Genomic DNA, 19,357 nt, shown 5'->3' on the forward strand with positions numbered 1-19,357 from the left:
AAACTGGGCACAACTACCACCATCTGAAAAGGTTTTGAGCAACACAACCTTAACTGAACTCAAGTCATGCAGCAGCTGGCTTCCCGAGGACTTTGACCCCACCTTGGCCAATGAATATGCACATGAAAGCTGTACATACATGTTGTTACTCGACAGTATATGAAAAGTAACACATTTATTCCCGTGCATGAAATGGCCAATGTTCGAAAACTCCCTCGACCTGCTAAAACATGACCATCACACAGCGTCTCCTGGGGCTCCGAGAGACAGACGCAGGATCTTGCGTGATCCGTTTGAGGAGAGATCCTGCGGCGGCGAAGCCTTCCTTCCCGCAAAGCACCACGCCTTCAGCAGGCTTTTACTCTGGACCCTGGCACTTTGGCCAGGATCTGGGACACTCGCGGAGGCCGAGGACACGGAAAGGGCCCTGCAGCAGCTCCACGAGGGAGGATCCTGGCCATTGGGTGGTGGGGGCGTGGCTCTCAGTATGGGCATGGAGCCTCCACTTGATGAGTAGGAACAGACAGCTGGCTGTAGGTTCTGAGGTGGCCCGCTGCGTCTCAAGCAGCGACCACGGAGAACATTCAGGAAGGCCTTCTTGAATTCCTGGCTGAAGCACGGGTAGATGATGGGGTTGATGCAGCTGTTTAAGTAGCCCAGCCAGAATGTTATCTTGAAAATAGTGTCAGAGGGCCTATAGGATGGGAAGATGGACCCTAAGGGGGAACAGACAACCAGACAGACACATGGACAAATCAATACATTATAATGACACACACACACACACACACACACACACACACACACACACACACACACACACACACACACACACCCCTAGGGCAAAGATGCAGTCAAATTATTGTCTCAGAGCCTGTGGATGGGCTTCATAATTGACCACAGTCTTATTTGTGGAAAAAAGTAACACCGTCAGTATGTGGACATAGCCCAGCAATTCACATATTAACTACAACTCTTTGAACAAGGTCCGTTAAGTCCCACACTGCGCTCCCCCCCATTGTGTAGGTTATCAAATAAATGCTTTTCTAGTCATGATTAGAACACACTACGTCCGACTGGGGAAACTCCCCCAAAAGGCTGCTTCCAGCAGAATAGCAGTGATTTGAACCCTAGCGGCTTCATTCTGGGCATGTCATAATAGGCAAACATTTGACGAAAATAGCCGATCTATATACGTAAGCTATTGCATTGCAACGCATTGTGAGCTTGTAGATGGTCTATTTTCGGTGAAGAGATTTGGCGTAGAGGGAAAAATGACAGGGGCAAAGATAGAGCCCTGGAGGACCCCGGTCAACAAAGTATATAGGGTTTAAGTGGTTAATGAGAAGGGTCAGATTAGTGTGAAGAGCTACTTGTGGTGTTGGACAGAAACCAACTGCATTGAAAATCAAGCTATCGGCAAGTATTTTAATACAAAACTGACAATCCATCACAACTTCTCTAAGAAAAATTGCTCCATCCAATAGAACTTTTCAGTAGCCATTCAAACCCCCAGTCTAAAAGAATGCAAGACTATCATCACTGCAATGGTTGAGTGGGCGCTGTGCCATGAGGCATGAAGGTCTGTCTCTATATAAATGCATAACTTTAGTCTGATGGTTGACTGCCTTAGGGAGCTAAAGGGTGACTGAAAGTGCCTCCCAGTATTACAGCCCATGAGGAAATCTTGTTTGTTATCTATAATGGTCTCCATAATAAAGAGCGGTAGTTTGGTTCATTCCATTTCAGAGAAGAAGTCCATTCTGTTCCAGTGCTCTGTTCTATTCGCTCTAGTAATTTAATTTCTTGATGTTTGCTATAAGAAACACAAATGGGATGTTTGTTCAGGGTCTGACCGGAGAAAGGTTTCAGATGAGCTCGGGTAAATATGATGCACGAACAGAGCATAATGTCATATACAGTACAGCATGTAAATTGCTTCGATAGCCGGATGGCTTTTGTATTGTAACATTATGTTGCAGTGCAAAGCTGTCAGAAACACAAATGGGATGTTTGGTCAGGGTCTGACTGGAGAAAGGTTTCAAATGAGCTCGTGTAAATATGATGTACGAACAGAGCATAATGTAATTTACTGTACACAACATTATGCTATTTACATTACATTTTTTTACATTAAATTATTTATGTATGTATATATATTATGTATTTATTATAGCAGGATGGCTTTTGTAACATTATGTTACAGTGCAAAGCTGCCAGAATGCTGGGACAATGCTGAGATGTATATATGCATATGGCTGGGGTGTATCAGCTGATAGTCCCCATGGAATGAGTTTGACCCCCATCTTGTATTGATATTTTCCCCCTCCTCCTTGATCAAGGATATTACACTGTGTAATCATTATGCTTTTTGCCATTAATCTAATTATCTGTGACCTGGGAGGGAACTACTGATAGAATCACAGCAAGGTTATTATTGCCGCCAATTGCAATCCCTCCCGTTAGTCTCAGCATGCCTAATATTTCAGAACCAATTAAGAGTTCAGATTTTGTGATGGTTGTTTCTGCCCTTCCTCACACAGCCTTCTCTATACAATGTAATTATCATTATTGAAGTAGTGTTATTATTGAAGACAACACATTTAATGTAATTAAATATTTAGTAGAGATTTTCCTTCCTCTTTGCCTCAAATGTCGTTGCACTTTGTGGCCCAAACATAAGACCACTACTGTATGCAGAAAACAGACCCACAGATCTGTACAATAACATTTACAAGTCCAATATTCCTATCCAGTGCAGCTTACAACACATGCGTCAAAATATTGTACTAAAACTAATCCATTATTTTCCTGGAGATGAGCATTTGACAGTTGAGAGGAGCTGAAGGCTCAGGTTTTGAGAGAAATGCCTTCAGTGTGGAAAAAAGCCACGCATTGTTAGCTGTCAATGAGAGTGGAATCTACTCTCTCTTTCCTCATCAAATTTCAACGCTTACTGAGATTATGGTTACGGTCTCTATGTTCTTTTTATGATTCTCACATAGTTTGGAGCATGCTCTAAAATAAGGACAGTGTAGGATAGGATAGGATACGTACCAATGGGTAGAACCAGGAAGAAAGGAAGCCAACAGAGAACAAAGCACCCGACAACAATGCCAAGTGTCTTGGCTGCTTTTTTCTCTCTGGAGAACTTCAACAGCCTCATCAGGCCAAAGGTTGTGCACTTCCGCTTCCTCCGCTTTGTGACTCTCTCTCCACCCTCCTCCTCCAGCCTGTCTGACACTGGGGCATTTCCTCTGTGTATCCTCAGCATCACCCCTTCTGTCTCCACGCTTTCCTTCTTTCTGCCCTCCCTAAGGCCCCGTGTCCTCCTCCTTGCCACAACATACACGCGGCAGTACATGGCCAGGATGATGGCGAGAGGAACATAGAAAGACCCTAACGCAGAGAACAGGGCGTAGCCTGGCTCCTCTGTGATACGGCACACAGTCTCATCTTCCGGGTCTGGCTCCTTCCAGCCAAACAGAGGGCCTACCGATATGGCTGCCGAAAGCCCCCAGAGAGCAACCACTGCAGCTAGACCACGTTTCTCCGTGGCCAAGGCCGGGTAGCGCAGAGGGTAGCTAACAGCCAGGTAGCGGTCGATGGAGATGACGCAAAGGCTAAGGATGGAGGCAGTGCAGCAGAGCACATCCAGGGCAGCCCAGGCATTGCAGAATGTCCGGCCAAACACCCATCTGCCCAGGGCCTCCGATGTGGCAGAGAAGGGCAAAACAGCAGAGCTGAGGAGAAGGTCTGCCGCGGCCAGGTTGGCAATGAAGTAATGTGTCACGGAGCGCAGGTGGCGGTGGCACACCACGGACAAGATGACCAGGATGTTGCCAAGAACTCCAAAGATGACAAAGATCCCCAGCACCAGCCCTAAAGTCACTGCTTTGGTTACGTCCACCTCTGGGTAGGAGGAGCTACAGTTGGGACAGATCTCTGATAGAGCAGAAGCACTCGTATTCTCACCAGATGTAACCATTTTGATGCTTTGGAGTTGCTTTTTCCCCCCCCTTCTAAATATCGTTAGGAGTAATTGATGATATGCCCCATCTGTTCCTGAATTCCCATACACAGTCAACCATCTGCCTCTATCCTCTCCTGGTAATTGAAAAGGTTAACGCATATCCTCTTGCTTGAGTTGAGTTGTCATACCAGTAAAATCTTGCCAGCAGTTATTGTCAATGCTCCACAGGTCACATCATGTTGGCAGTAATACTGTTACATTAGTATGTCAATGACGGGAAGTATTCATGACTAATACTGCCATAATTTTCCATTCATAGTCCAGAATAGTTGGCCTGAGGAGCCTGGGGATCATTAGCAAGTGAATTTCAAACTTTTTAATTGACAATCACATGTAGAAGTTGGATGTCATGGTTAGGCTTCGGGAAAGGCTCTTACTTGGAAGAAGTCTGTGAAAATAAGAGACAGATAAGAGACATTAGAAATTATATTTCTGAGCATATTACTGCACATTGTGATGGGCAACTTTTGAAAATGTTTTATACTTTCATATTACATTTTTTTAAACTTTAATTTTACACTGGAAGTCAAGGGACTTGGGGCTTGGGCTGAAACTCTGCCCAAATATGGAGATAACAGAAGTTGTCATTGTATTGCTTCAGCTGAAGTTCTACTTGCCATTCATAAAATATGCTGTTTTGTCTCACAGCTCAATAGGTACAGTGAAACTTACTGACATCATAGTACTTATTTCACCTGCGCGATGCCAGTCAACAACGGGAACCCAGCCATCTATACTATGAAGTTCAAGTTGTCTGAGCGTTTGTCTGTTTGTCTGTGCGCCCAGATTAGCTATGCCCAATTATGGACACACACCCATATATTGAGATCCCTGGCATCAGCCTAAATCAGTGTTGTGAAGCCACTGAAAGTATGGACATGCCAGTGCAAATTGGCATTGTTAGGCAATGGTTTCTGTTGTGAGTGATATCACAGCTTGAAGGAGGCCAGAGCCCAATCAGCACCACGGGAGAAGGAGAGGCAGGGAGGAAGATAGAAGAGGGGCAGAGAGGGGGAGTGGAGGTGAGAGAGGTAGAATGGGCAGGGAGGATCAGAGCGAGACAGAGAGGGGAGGGTGATTGTGTGTGTGTGTGTGTGTGTGTGTGTGGGGGGGGGCTTTACCCACCTTGAAAAAGCGCACAGGAATATTGCCGAACAAAACACATAATATTGCATTGGAGGAGGCTATAGGCTCATCAGGATCATCAAAAATGCTTGTGTTTCTAGCGCACACTTCAAATGTGGTACGGTTTAAATATCAAGTATTATCTGTTGTAGGTATGGATATGTGTCTAAAACTTTGTCATGCCATTCATCAGTCCATAGAAAACCGGTACAAAACTTGTCGTCCCCACCTTTGAAATCAAAGCTATGTCCTTGCGACATATTAAACAATATTAAGGGCCTAGGGGAGAGAGAGGTCAACCAGGTGCTCGATGGAGATACAAGTTTAGTTAAAAACATAGATTGGTGCTTCTAGGATCAACAGGAACCAAAACTTGAAAAAAAGGAAAAGATGCGAGCACTCACAAAATAGCAGAGGAGACATGATTAAAGTACCTTGATTTTACGCCCTCTCCTTTTTTGAGTGCTTGGATCTTTTCCTCTTTTTCAATATTAAGGGCCTACTGCATGTCACAGCTGAGTATTACGGTTGGTTATTAAAAGGCATTTCAATAGACAGGGTGTGTGGGCTACCTGTGTGAAATCATGAGATTGATGGGCAGGATAACTCATAATGACTGCTGACATTCACCTGATGCAGATTCAGAGTCCTATTACATTGCATGAATGCAATGAGGCACAGAGGTGCTTAGTCCCAAGTGGGACATAAGGTTTATCACCTGTCGTGAATTATGTAATACGCTGTGCAATGACATTATTGTTGGAGCCAGTGGGCTGTTATAGCGCCACCATGAGGCCGATTTGAAAGATATTCAGGGATTGAGTTTGTTGGTCTACTGGCAGCGTGCACAAGAAACATGACACTGATCAGTGTAGTAGGAGATTAGTATTAGATTAGCAGCGGGAGACGGACACACAGACAAACAACCAAGCAGCCCTGCCTTCAGCCTGCCAGAGATTACAAAACAAATGCATGAGACAACATACCAGAATTGTGATTAAAGGGAAAATGCATTGTCTACAGTTTAGCAGTTTCTTCTTGGAGCCGAGAGCCTCTGTGTCTTCAAGTGTTTCTCACTTCATTTGTCATTTCAGCAATCCTATAGAGGAAAACAGAGGTTCTGCTTGAGTGGACTGAATGATTCTCCCCGTCTCTTTTTCATCAAAACAGCATAACATCCTTTCTGATTTTTTACCTCTTTGTGCACGCACAGAGGCAGCAACCTCGATGAACCAGACAATCATTTATGTATTTATCTAATAATAATAATTTATTTATGTAGCGTGTCAGTTAATAACAAAATATTATTTAAAATCCTGTGGAAGGAGGCTTGGAATAAAATAGCTTAATAACAAAGTAGGACATTATGCGGATCTTGGGATCCACACACAGTAGAAACGACGTAGATCCAATTTGAATCTGGAACTTGGCTCCAAAGTGGATCTCGGATTTCACGCGAGCCTGTAACATCAGTCATCTATGATGTCAGTCATCTTCGTATAGAGGACTAACATCTATGAGGCAGATACATCATAGATTCTATGATGTATCTGACGTATGACTCCACATTTGGGCAAGGATTCAGCATGATCACTGGCCCATTGACTTCCATTATAAAACATTTAATATTTCAAAAAGTATAAAACATGTGAAGAAAACGTTGTGGAGGTACTTCTGTGGCCACTGGTGCTGATTGGTCCAGGGGTTTGCGAGATTATATTAAACGGATAGACACACAGACCCAGACCCCCCCCCCCCCCACACACACACACACACACACACACACACACACACACACACACACACACACACACACACACACACACACACAGCAGACCCTGAGCCACGCCGTAAACAGAAATGAAATACATTAACAAAATTAAACTAACAAAGAGACAACAGATTCAAGGGCAAAAGCACATAACATCCATATACAAAAAGCCTTTGGGGAAAGTGAATATGAGAGTCATCAGCGCTGTCACGAAGTTACGAGAAAACCAACAAACCATAGAGTCTTGACAGAATATAAATAGAGATAAAAAAGGAGCTAATTTTCACTTGGGACATAAATACAGCTGGGGGGCTAATCCTATTGCTGCGTACCTTGAAGGTCTTCTGTTTTGCAGCCGGGGGCTGTAATTCAACAGCGAGACGGCAGGCCAAGAATTGAACCTGCCTGAGGACAGTATATTACAGTTGTGAAGGTTGGCCCACTGATAGTCTCACTCAGAACCACTTTCAGAGGACGTGTTGGAGATCTGAGATGTCAAAAAAGAAAGATAAATACTGGTGAGGCAGAGCATGAAAAGGGGGCAGCGATAACGCCATCCAGGAGCAGTCATCAGTCTGTCACATGTTCATACAGGATCAAAGACAGGTGGTGCGCATAGCATGTGGAACAACATCCAGTGATAAAATGTAACATTCGGTGATAAATAAACACTTGTCTGGAGAGTTCCTTGGGGGGGATTCTAAACCTGGCATCCCTACTTTGGGCATGTCATTACAGGCAAACCTTTTCAGGAATCTACAAGCTCAATACGTTGTGAGTTTATTAGATTGGTTATTTTTGAAATTTCCTTGAATAGCCACCTAAACCCTGTGTACTTCATTGTACATCAAATAGCAAAAATAGTAGATGTACAAACTCACAACGCGTTGCATCGTGACAAGTTGTGAATTGTCGCCTACTACAGTATGACTTGTACAGAATAGGGACGTTAGAGTTCATGTGGTTAACTTAAGTGGTTATATTAGACCACATGTAACCAGCCTCTGAGTCATACTGGACTCAGATCTAAATGTTACACCTCATCATCACTAAAGTAACCAAAATTGCATTTTTCCATCTCAGAAATATAGCAACCAGTCACAACCAGATGCAGAAAACTCACAGGACTAAACAAGCCATAGACAGACTTCAACTCATATAAAAAAAGAGAACACATCACACCAGTACTGTACACCCTCCATTGGCTCCCGGTCTCTCATATAATGGATTTCAAGGTCCTACTCATAGCTTACAAAGCACTGAACAGGCCCTGCATACATCACAGACGTTCTACCGGCATACACTCCAGAAAACAGAGATCCTCCATAGCAGATCTACTCGACACAACTCAGCCCCACAAAAGAAAATAGGAAAGGCAGCCTTTTCTTGCTATGCACCAAAACTGTGGAACATACTTCCTGGGGAAGTTGGAGAGCACTTTTTAGGTTAATCCTCTCTTAGTGCCTTATATGGTTCCTCAGCACTTTATTAATAATATGTCTGCTATTGAATGTTATTTCCAGGATTTCTTATTCTTTTAACCCTATACCTTATTGTCTTTATTTGACTATTGTTATTTATTTATTTTACTATTGTGTGTTGATTATTCTAATCCTATGCCCGTCCTCTTATGCCCATGATTCTATGCATATTCTTTCTGTGTTTTTGCCTGCTGTTTGCTATGTTAATTTCTATATCTGACTTACCTCTCTTAATTGTGAAGTCTTTTGAGTATGTCCTGTCTGTGAAGCACTTAAGTTTGAACTGCAACCATGTATGAAAGGTGCTATACAAATAAAGTGTATTATTATTATTATTAGTGAATTTAGAGATATTTTCTTTTGTCTCAAGAGAATGCCTAAATATATTTTTGGTGAACATGAGGGCCGTCAGTGTGTCAAATTCCATAAAGAAACACATTAACTTTGTATTTACAATGTTTCTTTCATCTGCCTGCCTAATGTCACATTAGAGGACTCAAGGTTAGCATGAAAGGGGGACAGCTCAACATAACATACATTTCCATAATATTGATTAACCTAAGGCAAGAGTCAGTGAAAGTCATTCACCAAGCAAGTCAATATAGCAGGCTAACTTGATGCACAACATTATAGAGGAAGAGACCATTTAATAAAGACTGTATATCTAGCTATCTTACTAAACAAACAAACTGGTGCTAAACAGCACTAAAGGTGATTGTTTGGCACATAATAATAGGGGAACCTCTTTTGGTGCTATATAGCACCTGTACTTTGCTGTACTGGGTGCTATATACTGTAGCATATTTGTAAAAGGGTGTAGAACCATTAGAGGTGCCTAAACTAAGCAGAATTAAGAACCAAACATCTAACTCTAAAGAACCATACAAGGACTTAATAGGTTATTTGTATGGTAGCAGTGGTACTGTATAGCACCCCAACCACCCTAAAGAACCGACAATAAGAAGCCAGTGCTTCTTATTGTTTTTCTTGCCTTTGTATTGCTGTACACGACAGTACTTTCCTTACTCTGTTCCTGTAACTCTTTAACTCTTAACTGCTGTGCTTCCTCTCTGGACGACAAATTCCCCCCACGGGATCAATAAAGGTATCTACAGTATCTAACCAGGGAAGAACCACCATGTATATAGACTACTGATGCAGCCTGGATCTGTTACTAAAAACTATATTCTGTGATGTTTTAAATATTTGTAATAGTCTGAAACTGTTCAACTGACACATAGGAGATTTTATTAGGAGACGTTATTGTCAGACATAACAACCTCGATTTTACAAGTGACTGCCATAAATTCTCAAGAATGATATATATCCTATCTCTACAGAGAGAAAACCAGTGTAATGTCACAGTATCACATCTAAGGTTAGTAGGGTCAGTCGCTTCTCACTTACCTTTGGCGACAGTGCATGCACTATTAATGTGTACAATTAAGCATGAGAAATTCTCATTGAGAATTAAATATTTAAATGCTGAAATGCAGCTGTGCTTCCTCTTACAGGTACTACAATACTCTACCAGGTTGTTTTTTCTCGTCTTGGCTCAACTGCTCATGAAAACTCCAATGCTGACTAGGATTCCACTCTTTCTCTCACTAAGAGCTAATGAATGGTGTTTTTTTTTGTTTTTGTTCTCCTCAGTAGCAATCTTCAGTAATCTTATGCAATAAGTTATGCAAAGTACAGCTAACCCATCTCTCAGGTATAGGTTTAAAAGAAGATGATCCACTTCTCGGGCAAACAGAAGATATTGACGCAGAACACCTTGTGTTATGTTAATTAAACCTACACAGGGGCAGGGTTAGTCATGAGGTGCGGGAGGGACAGACTATGTAGAACATTGAAAGCCTTGGTTGAAAGGCTGACGATTGAAAGGCTCTGTCTAAGGACCATATGCTCAATAGAATCCTCAGTGTTAATTTACCTGAGAGCACAGGCCCATTTGTCCATTTGGTTACTGGTCTATACACTCTCTTAGTCTGAGTTACAAATGGATACATTAACACTGGATTTTGCTGTGTGCATGTGACCCCAATAAAAAAAAAGAAAATCTTTGCATGTTAGCGGAGAAGTAGAACGGTATGAATTGAACAATTATGTACATTTGATCACATGGGAAATTTCTAATTTGTAAAACTAACACACCCTTCATGTGCAGAGGAGTCGATTCAATTGATCCAAACATGTATTATGGCATGCTAAATGATTTGAAGCTGCCTGTGAATATCATAGATTTATACGTCATTGTACGATGGTGTCGTATCCGTGGTGTATTGTGACCTTGTATATCTGCTATTTTCAGTGCATGACACCGCCGTACGTTGGCGCATAAATGAGGTATTACACTCTAATCTACAGACTAACCCCTATGGTGTGGCATTCAATATTTCAGTAGTGGCTCATGTGGCAATATGGCACACTTGCCGTAGGCCATCACACGGTATCTGCTCTCAGTGCCCTTGTCTTTACGTCAAAGTGGGCCAGCAAATGTTATCTGAAATTGTAATCATAATGATTTCTCTTTATGAAGGAGGACATCAGAGAGATGTCAATCTGTGGCTGGGCAAATGGCCCTTTCCAATCATGACAGCCATGCTGAAAGGCATTATCACCTGACAAGCATGCAAGGATAAAATTGATAATTCAATATTAACATGTCTTGCAGACATCGTTTAGTTTGGATGCCCAGAGTGGATCTCACTCTCCCCCGTGTCCTTGTACCATCTGTGTATAGATTTGTACCGCAAAACTCAATAATATGTCAACAGGCCTGTGGACCAAATTCGATTCTCGATATCTGTCCTTGATTTTGACTATGGCGGAAAAGGCTGTGAGGCGAGAGAAATAGAAAAGGAGAGGGAGAAAGAGACAGGAGTGTGTGTGTGTGTGTGTGTGTGTGTGTGTGTGTGTGTGTGTGTGTGTGTTTGTGTGGCGGGGGCTTCAAGCTCACTCTTGATGATGCACATTTTCACACATAAGCTAAACTGTCTCTCATCTTTGCCTATACTGTGGCCAGGGTTGGTAGTTTATGCGTGCAGCTATTTGACATAGGTACAGTACATCATCCATTATGTTTTGCCTGAATGACATGCCCCATATATTAGTAGCATATGCTGAGGCTAACAGTTTGCCTACCTTTTGCACTTGGCAAATAAAATGTTAATGATTCTGAGTGAACTTTATAGTAATTATTTTCTGAATGGCAATGTGTCTCTCCACCTGTCTATTTCTCTCTCTGTCTATCTCTGCCTGCTTTCTGTCTTTCTACTCTGGCAACTCCCACATCTCACCTCATTCCCACTAGAGACACATTTGGGCACCTCAATGTAAAATTGGCTATTTTGTTAAAATGGTATTAAGTAATGTAAAGTACACATGATGTGATCATTATTAGACTTAATTTTATCATTCAACTTCTTGTTTAAGCCCCAAAATGACTGGATATACAGGTTTTGTAGCAATTTGCAACAATTGTAGAAATATTAGACCTTAATTGTCAAATGTTTAAGCATGTTATAATCATGTATATCCTACTTTACTTTACTTAAAAACATTTTCCGAATATATATTTTTTTAACATAGATTGTAAAAAATTGCCAATTAACACCAAGGTGCCCACTCTTCCTTGGTGCCCACCTAGCCTGTTACACACCTGTATCCATTCTCTCATCAGCCCTGCAGTTGCCTGATAATATAACTCACCTGTTTCCATTTCACTAATCAGCTTGCAGCCTATACAACTGGACTCATTCCAGTGGTGTAACTAAGCACATTTACTCAAGTACTGTACTTAAGTAAAATGTTGAGGTATTTTTTTTTACTTTACTGGAGTTTTTCCAATTTTCAATACTTTTACTTCTACTAGGCAAATATTGTACTTTTACTCCACTACAATTATTTGAAAGCTTTAGTTACGTTACTTTGTAGATTTTGAATATTATTACAAAACAAAACATACATTAACCACTTCAGCTCTGTATACATTTCGTCCATTTGAAAATAGCCAATCTACAAGCTCACAGCTTGGCATGGTGACACATTGTGAGCTTGTAGATCTGCTATTTTAATACATTTTCTAAAATGTAAAACTTGTGAAATAGGACATTCTGCATAATGAGTTCTACCTACTTTTGGTACTTTAAGTACATTTTGATGCCAATACTTTTGTTGCCTACTTTTACTTGAGTACATTTTGAATTCCGGACTTTTACTTGTATCAGAGTATTTCAACATTGCAGTATTGATACTTTTAAGTAAGTAAAGAATAGAGTAGGCTTTTCCACCACTGATCCTATTTGATGTTACATGTAATATTCTGTCTGCCCTGCTGTTTGCCTGCTTCAGGTGATGTACAGTCTAAGCCTGCTCTTCGTTCATTAAAGTATTACTGGACTTGATCTGTTTGTCGTCTGGATCCTGGACCCTCACCTGACACATTGTGACACTGAACGTCTACCCTGTGAGAGGCTTAGCTAAAACCATGGTTATTATCTATTACCTCTTCTGCTGCAGTCCCTGCACCTCTGTTGCAGGTTTCATATATATATATATATATATATATATATATATATATATATATATATATATATATATATATATATATATATTATAGGCTATAATTATTTTTTAGATACTGATTACCTAGTTATTACATTGGATATTTTACCAATACAATGTGAGGACGTCTAAGAGAAGATTTCCCCACGTCGTTAATTGGAGAGGAACGAGTTAATAGAAAGACGAAAAAGGGATCGCCTATATCTTTAATATTACATTAAAATAACGGTAAACCTGTAGAATTGCAAACATCAAATGTTAAAGAAAGGATCGTAGATTGCATCTTGGAACAAAATCCCGAGATTTTACGCAATAAAGGAATCTGTTCAAGTTGATTAAACACATAATCGATTAATAGTGAAATCAACAGTTGCAAAAGTATTGCTCGGGAGCCAGTAAGTGGTCAGAAAGAAATGTCTTACCTTTCTACCGCAAACCCTCTTGCATTGTTTAACTATGTGGTCTGTACAGTCCTCCACACTCTCATACATTCACTGCAAATGTAGTCTGAACGATCGTGGAAGCTTCGTGGCATATGATCATTATATCCCTCTCTCTCTGAACCACTGAACACATTAACACGAACCTGTTCACTTGATCCTGTATCACCGTCCCTGCGCTGTCTGCTGGCAAGTAATTAGCCTGTATGTAGTAAGTGCGTGCGCGCACACACGTGCGCGTACACGTCCCCTCTCAAGCTGACACACACACACACACACACACACACACACACACACACACACACACACACACACACACACACACACACACACACACACACACACACACACACACACACACACACACACACACACACACCATGTAGGAATAATCTGCGGCAAGTAAAAGTCCTGACTTCTTAATTTACTTGAGTAAAAGTACGAAAGTATTGGTATAAAAATGTACTTAAAGTACCAAAAGTAGAAAGTACTCATTATGCAGAATGTCCCAGAATGTCCCAGTTCAGGCATTGTGAGCTTGAAGATTGGCTATTTTCAATTGGCTGAGTGTGTTTTGTAATTATAATCAAATTGTACAAAGTAACTAGTAACTCAAGTTTTCATATAGTAAAAGTACAATATTTGCCTTTGAGATGTAGTGGAGTAAAAGTATTGAACATTGGAAACAATCCAGTACCTCAAAATTGTACTTAAGTACAGTACTTGAGTAAAAAAAAACACACACACACACACACACACACACACACACACACACACACACACACACACACACACACACACACACACACACACACACACACACACACAGGCAAAACATGAAGACAAGTAGACACTGTTTTAATTTCTGCAAATGCATTTCAGTTTTGCATTAGGTTATTTGGTTAACGTTATAGCCTTGACTATAGAATGCTCATTGGTGGTTTGGTCATGGACACACACCTGGAATTATGTTTGGCCTTATGGCCAGAACACTCACTGTTCAATTTTCTTCTTATCTGGAAATACCAGTTTTTCTTAAAACATCGACATGACCATCTGCCTGCGGCCTGCCTGCAGCAGATACAACTCTGTTAGGTTGGTCTCACTCCAATTGCAAATCCCAGGGATTCTCCAGATATACAGACATCCTGTATTCCTGTTCTTATCTCTCTCTCTCTCTCTCTCTCTCTCTCTCTCTCTCTCTCTCTCTCTCTCTCCAGAATTACAGAGCATCAACAAACCAGCCGGTTTCTTCCTTTCCTTGCACAGCAACTTGTCATTCAATATGTATTGTTTCTATATTTGTTATAACAGTGTGCTAATAAACTAAAACTAGTAGTCAAAATCGTCAGTGTTAGTTTAACTGAGAGTGTAAAAATGTGTACAACAAACTGGATGTTTATGCAGTGTCCCTAGTGCAATTTTGGGGACACCTGCCACCCACTGGTTGCCTGTTGCCTCAAAGCAAGAATACAATTCAAATTTAAGCAATGCCTCAATGCCCAACAACAGGGGGTTTGGAATGTTTCATAACAGCTGTGACTGTGGTGAGAGAGATTCACCAGAGACAGGCTCTGCATTCATGTTAGCAGGTGAATGTTCACTGAAGTTTATTTTTCCTTTCTTTTTTCCCTTCTCATCCTTTTTTCTCCCAATTTAGTCGTTAAGCCAATTAACTCATGCTTGCCACTGCTGCTGTATACCCTATACTGATGGTTGCACCTGCCAGTGAGGAACCCCCATAGGGAAGATGTAAAGCCTTCCTCCCACTCAACATTCCCCGCTGACAGGCGCTGCCCCAGCCCAAAGGAGTTCAGTAACAAATATCACCCTCCCTGCCTGGCTTCCTTCCCCGAACATGGGCCAATTGTGTTCGTATAGATGCTCAGGCAAGTATGATGCACCGCGGTGGATTTGAACTCCTAGACTCCGTGGTGATGGGCAGGTACTTCAGCACCACCCGAGTGCTGAAGTTTTGAAGCTGAAGTTTTAAAATATTTCTATCAAGTATATGTAAAGGCATTCCCTCACTGTACATGTGTATTATTATTTGGCCTATTACCTCCCCCACTCTATATTATGTTATGTTTATTTTATTTGACATGGACATCACATCCACATTGGACGAACCCGATGCATTGTTAACATTTTCAACACCTGTCCACAGGAGGCTTTTCTAAATAGAATAACACTAGTCTAAAAATCAAGTACAAATAATAGTAATGATAATTAACATAATCAAAATCAGACCCAATACATTAACTTGTGAAACAAAAGTAGACATAATCATTCCAATAACCAGTCAAAAACTATTCGTGTGCACAGTTGATTTGATTTCAACCGTAATCTTTGTCCTCTGAGGGAGGTAATAGACTTTGGGCGAGTGGGACATTTTTATTCTGGTCTGCTGGAGCTTGAATAACAAATGAGAAATATATTCCGTGACGTACTCTAACGTATATTACATTAGAACTTTGCTTTTTTCTGAACTATCCAGTATCCAATGTTTTCTGGTGAGACGTTGTTGCAGCAACACACAACAGGAAGTCATTTTTGTTGGGTTGGGTTTGTCACATTAACAGATGCAGAAGAACATACCTGGTATGAACATCATACTTGGCAATCAAGTTGCACTTATTCTGATTATACACTCTTGTTAGCACACAAGATTGAACAAGCAAACCTCTAGTTATTAATCATTGTACTGCCATGCAGGCCATATATCCAACACTATAAAAATGTTCTGTAAAACAATGGTCTTCTTTACCCACCAGAAGTGTAAATAAATAATCTGAAAGTGCATCTCCGAAGATTTTGCAATATAGTTGATGCTTTTATTTGCTGTGAAATTTTGATCTTGTTCCAAATGGAAATTGCGTTGCTTTATCGGCACTTAATATTACATTCTGTGTGGATGTAGGCCAAAACATATATTTTCGGGTGAATTAATTGCACGAAAACAATGCCCCTGGTGTGTACGGACTTTTAAAGCTATCAGTGTTGAGGAATATCTCCTCTCTAAGGGATTGATGACTGTTTTGGGTACTATGATAGCTGCCAGACCTTAGAATATACAGTAGTTGTTTTGCAGAAGTTGAAGTGATATTCATCATCGAAGGACACCGCTATGCTCTGGAGTCAGCTGCCATCCCTCGTCTCAATGCAGTCCCTGGGCCTTCCCAAGTCTTTGTCTATATTGCAATTTGCATGGTTGATTTTTTCCCCTTCAGATTTGGCTCCATTGACATAATTTGTCATTGTCAAAATGTGGTCATAAAATATAATGGCTAAAAAGACAAAAATTAGGCCTGGATTAACACAGTATGGTGCCTCAGTGTGCCCACACCTAAAGTGCCCTCTCCCAATATAGTCTATATCTAGATAAAATATATGACATTTAATGTGATAAATACCATAGATTTACATTAGAGCTAAACACTAATAGGTCCAATATGGTGATTTTTAACTATTTCACAAATCCCAGTTTTGTACTTGATTCCAAATCTATTTCTGGCATGGTTTTAGAATGCATCTTGGTCATATAGTACTGGTTCTATAGAAAATGCATACAGGTGTGCACATAATTCTAATACAGATGTTTTTCCAGTCATGATGTACAAAAAAGATGAAACAAATAATTGACACCGATCGGGTCCAGCGGTGTGGGGCAAAACTCAGATGAATACACACACACACACAGACAAAGACCGGGCACACGCACACACAGACACAGGCGAAAACATAATCTCTAATTAATAATCTCACAATCTAATTAAAGTATACTTGAATTAATTAATGTATTATTTGAACAGTTCCAAAATAACAATTACTCTATCAAAGGCACACAATAATCTGTTTCAGACTATCACTCTGCACTCTTCTTACCTATTCATGGTGCATCAGCATTTTACTGCTCACACATTATGAGAATGTGACATATAAAGTGTAGAATCTATTTCCCCAGTAACTACACGCTGCAGTAAGTTTCAGAATAGCAAATTACTCCTATCCCTTTATGTTTGTCCTCAATCTGTCTTTGTTTAAACTCCTAGGAAAAGACAAATAGAAAAAACACATTTGGATGCAATATCAGCGGATCCTGCTGTATTGGCAACAATTTTGCCAATAAAATTGACTGACAATTGTTTTTTGAGTACCAATTGCCTTTATGTACATTTTTATTTCATGTGGTCTGTATAAAAAAATATCCTTTATGAACCTAATACTAGCAGTGCAACAGATTAGTTACACAATCGTTCACTTTGTGATGCAAGAATGACATTTGGCATGAATAATGCCTAGGACCTACTTTTTCAAAAAAGTTAGCCACCTAAAAATCCAAGATGGCGGCCACTTTTCAAGATGGCTGTCACATCAAATGTAAAACAAGGTTTTTTTTCGACAAAAAAATCACAGTTTCCTGTCAGAAATGACGTTTCAACCGTAGATGTAGAGTAGTCCAATGTCTGCACTGTGACTGTGATCTACATTACAATGTTGTAATCAATGTCAATTAGTTGACAATCTTTTTTTTATATAAGAGAGTGATGTCAAAGCATAACCAGGGCACACTGGTTATCATCATCATTGCTGTGAGACTCAGCATGAGATTCAGTATCAGCAGTAGTGAACTCACTGTAGTTGTAGTATAATTTAGTGTCCCAAATGCTATCTAATTAGCCCTGTATATACACCAACTCAGGGCCGGCCATGGCATAAGCAGTCTATGCGGTTGCTTAGGGCCACAACCACTATACGGGGGCCGGGGAGCCTGTCATAGTCACAAAAATTGGCAGGCTAATTGAGAAACCTGTGAACATTCCTACCTTTTTGAGAAATCTCTCATCTCTGGTGGTGGCAGATCAGCGTTAGTAATTTCCAATTAAGTCGGCTCTTACACCTTCCTGGCACTGACAGAGCGAACTAGCCCAAGCAGGGTTGAGGAGATGACTCATAGGGACTCTGTGAGGATGTGGTCAAGAAGAGGAGCAGCCATGTTTCATCTGATGTACTCTTCTTTGGTTTCTGCAGGAGCAGGAAGAAAGGCCAAACTCGCAGGCAATCAAAAAGTGGGATCCTATTTTTTAACTGAATGTTCACAAGATGCTCAATTAGCCTGAACCCTTACTGTGACTGTGATAGACTGTGACTCAAATGACAGGTGAAAATTATCAGCCTGGTCAATTTTTTCAAACTTACAGTGGTGGACAGTCACAGTAAGTAGGCCTACACTTGAGTATTGTACTTTAAATACATTTTTAGAGTATCAACAGCTGATACTACTGTTCTCTCACACAACTATCCTTCTCCGTTCTCTGCACTGGCTCCCCGTAGCGGCTCGCATTCAGTTTAAAACCCTGGTGCTAGCCTATAGGGCAGTGAAAGGAACAGCTCCTTCTTATCTCCGGGTTTTGGTCAATGCCCACACCCCTGCCCGACCACTCCGGTCTGCCACCTCGGGGCGACTGACTCCCTCGCCACTCAACGGTCCTTCTGGTCGATCGACACGGTCACGACTTTTTTCTGTTCTGGCCCCACAGTGGTGGAATGAACTTCCCACTGATGTCAGGACAGCAGAGTCACTGCACATCTTTCGCCGTAGGCTGAAAACCCACCTCTTCAGGAAACACTACCCTTCCTCTTTGCCTGGCCTACTTGTTGTTAACTAGTTGTAGGAACTATTGTTGTATTGTTGTATTGGATCTATTAGCTCGTGCTCATTTGATTTGGCTATTTTATCTCATGTGTTTATGAAAGTAGATAGCTGATATATTGCACTTTTACCTTAGCGCTAGGTATACTCTTGGTTGCTTGTTTTTACGGTAAATGCACTTACGACCTCTGGTGATTAGTAGTTTTGTTCCCTACCTATGTTGAATGCACTTATTGTAAGTCGCTTTGGATAAAAGCGTCTGCTAAATGACTGTAATGTAATGTA

General features: G+C 41.0%; 1 protein-coding gene across 1 annotated transcript; it reads right to left on the bottom strand.

Annotated features, from left to right (window-relative positions):
* Positions 1-237: 237 nt before the first annotated feature.
* Positions 238-3,988, bottom strand: adra1ab (adrenoceptor alpha 1Ab; the record flags this gene model as incomplete). The annotated part of the gene is made up of 2 exons (XM_084047179.1): positions 238-716; positions 3,058-3,988. 2 exons carry the CDS (start codon positions 3,986-3,988, stop codon positions 238-240), a joined length of 1,410 nt encoding a protein of 469 aa, XP_083903305.1.
* Between the last annotated feature and the right edge of the window lie 15,369 nt (positions 3,989-19,357).

The sequence above is a fragment of the Gymnoscopelus microlampas genome, assembly GCF_963454915.1.
Source record: "Gymnoscopelus microlampas genome assembly, chromosome: 21".
In the NCBI taxonomy this organism is placed as follows: domain Eukaryota; kingdom Metazoa; phylum Chordata; class Actinopteri; order Myctophiformes; family Myctophidae; genus Gymnoscopelus; species Gymnoscopelus microlampas.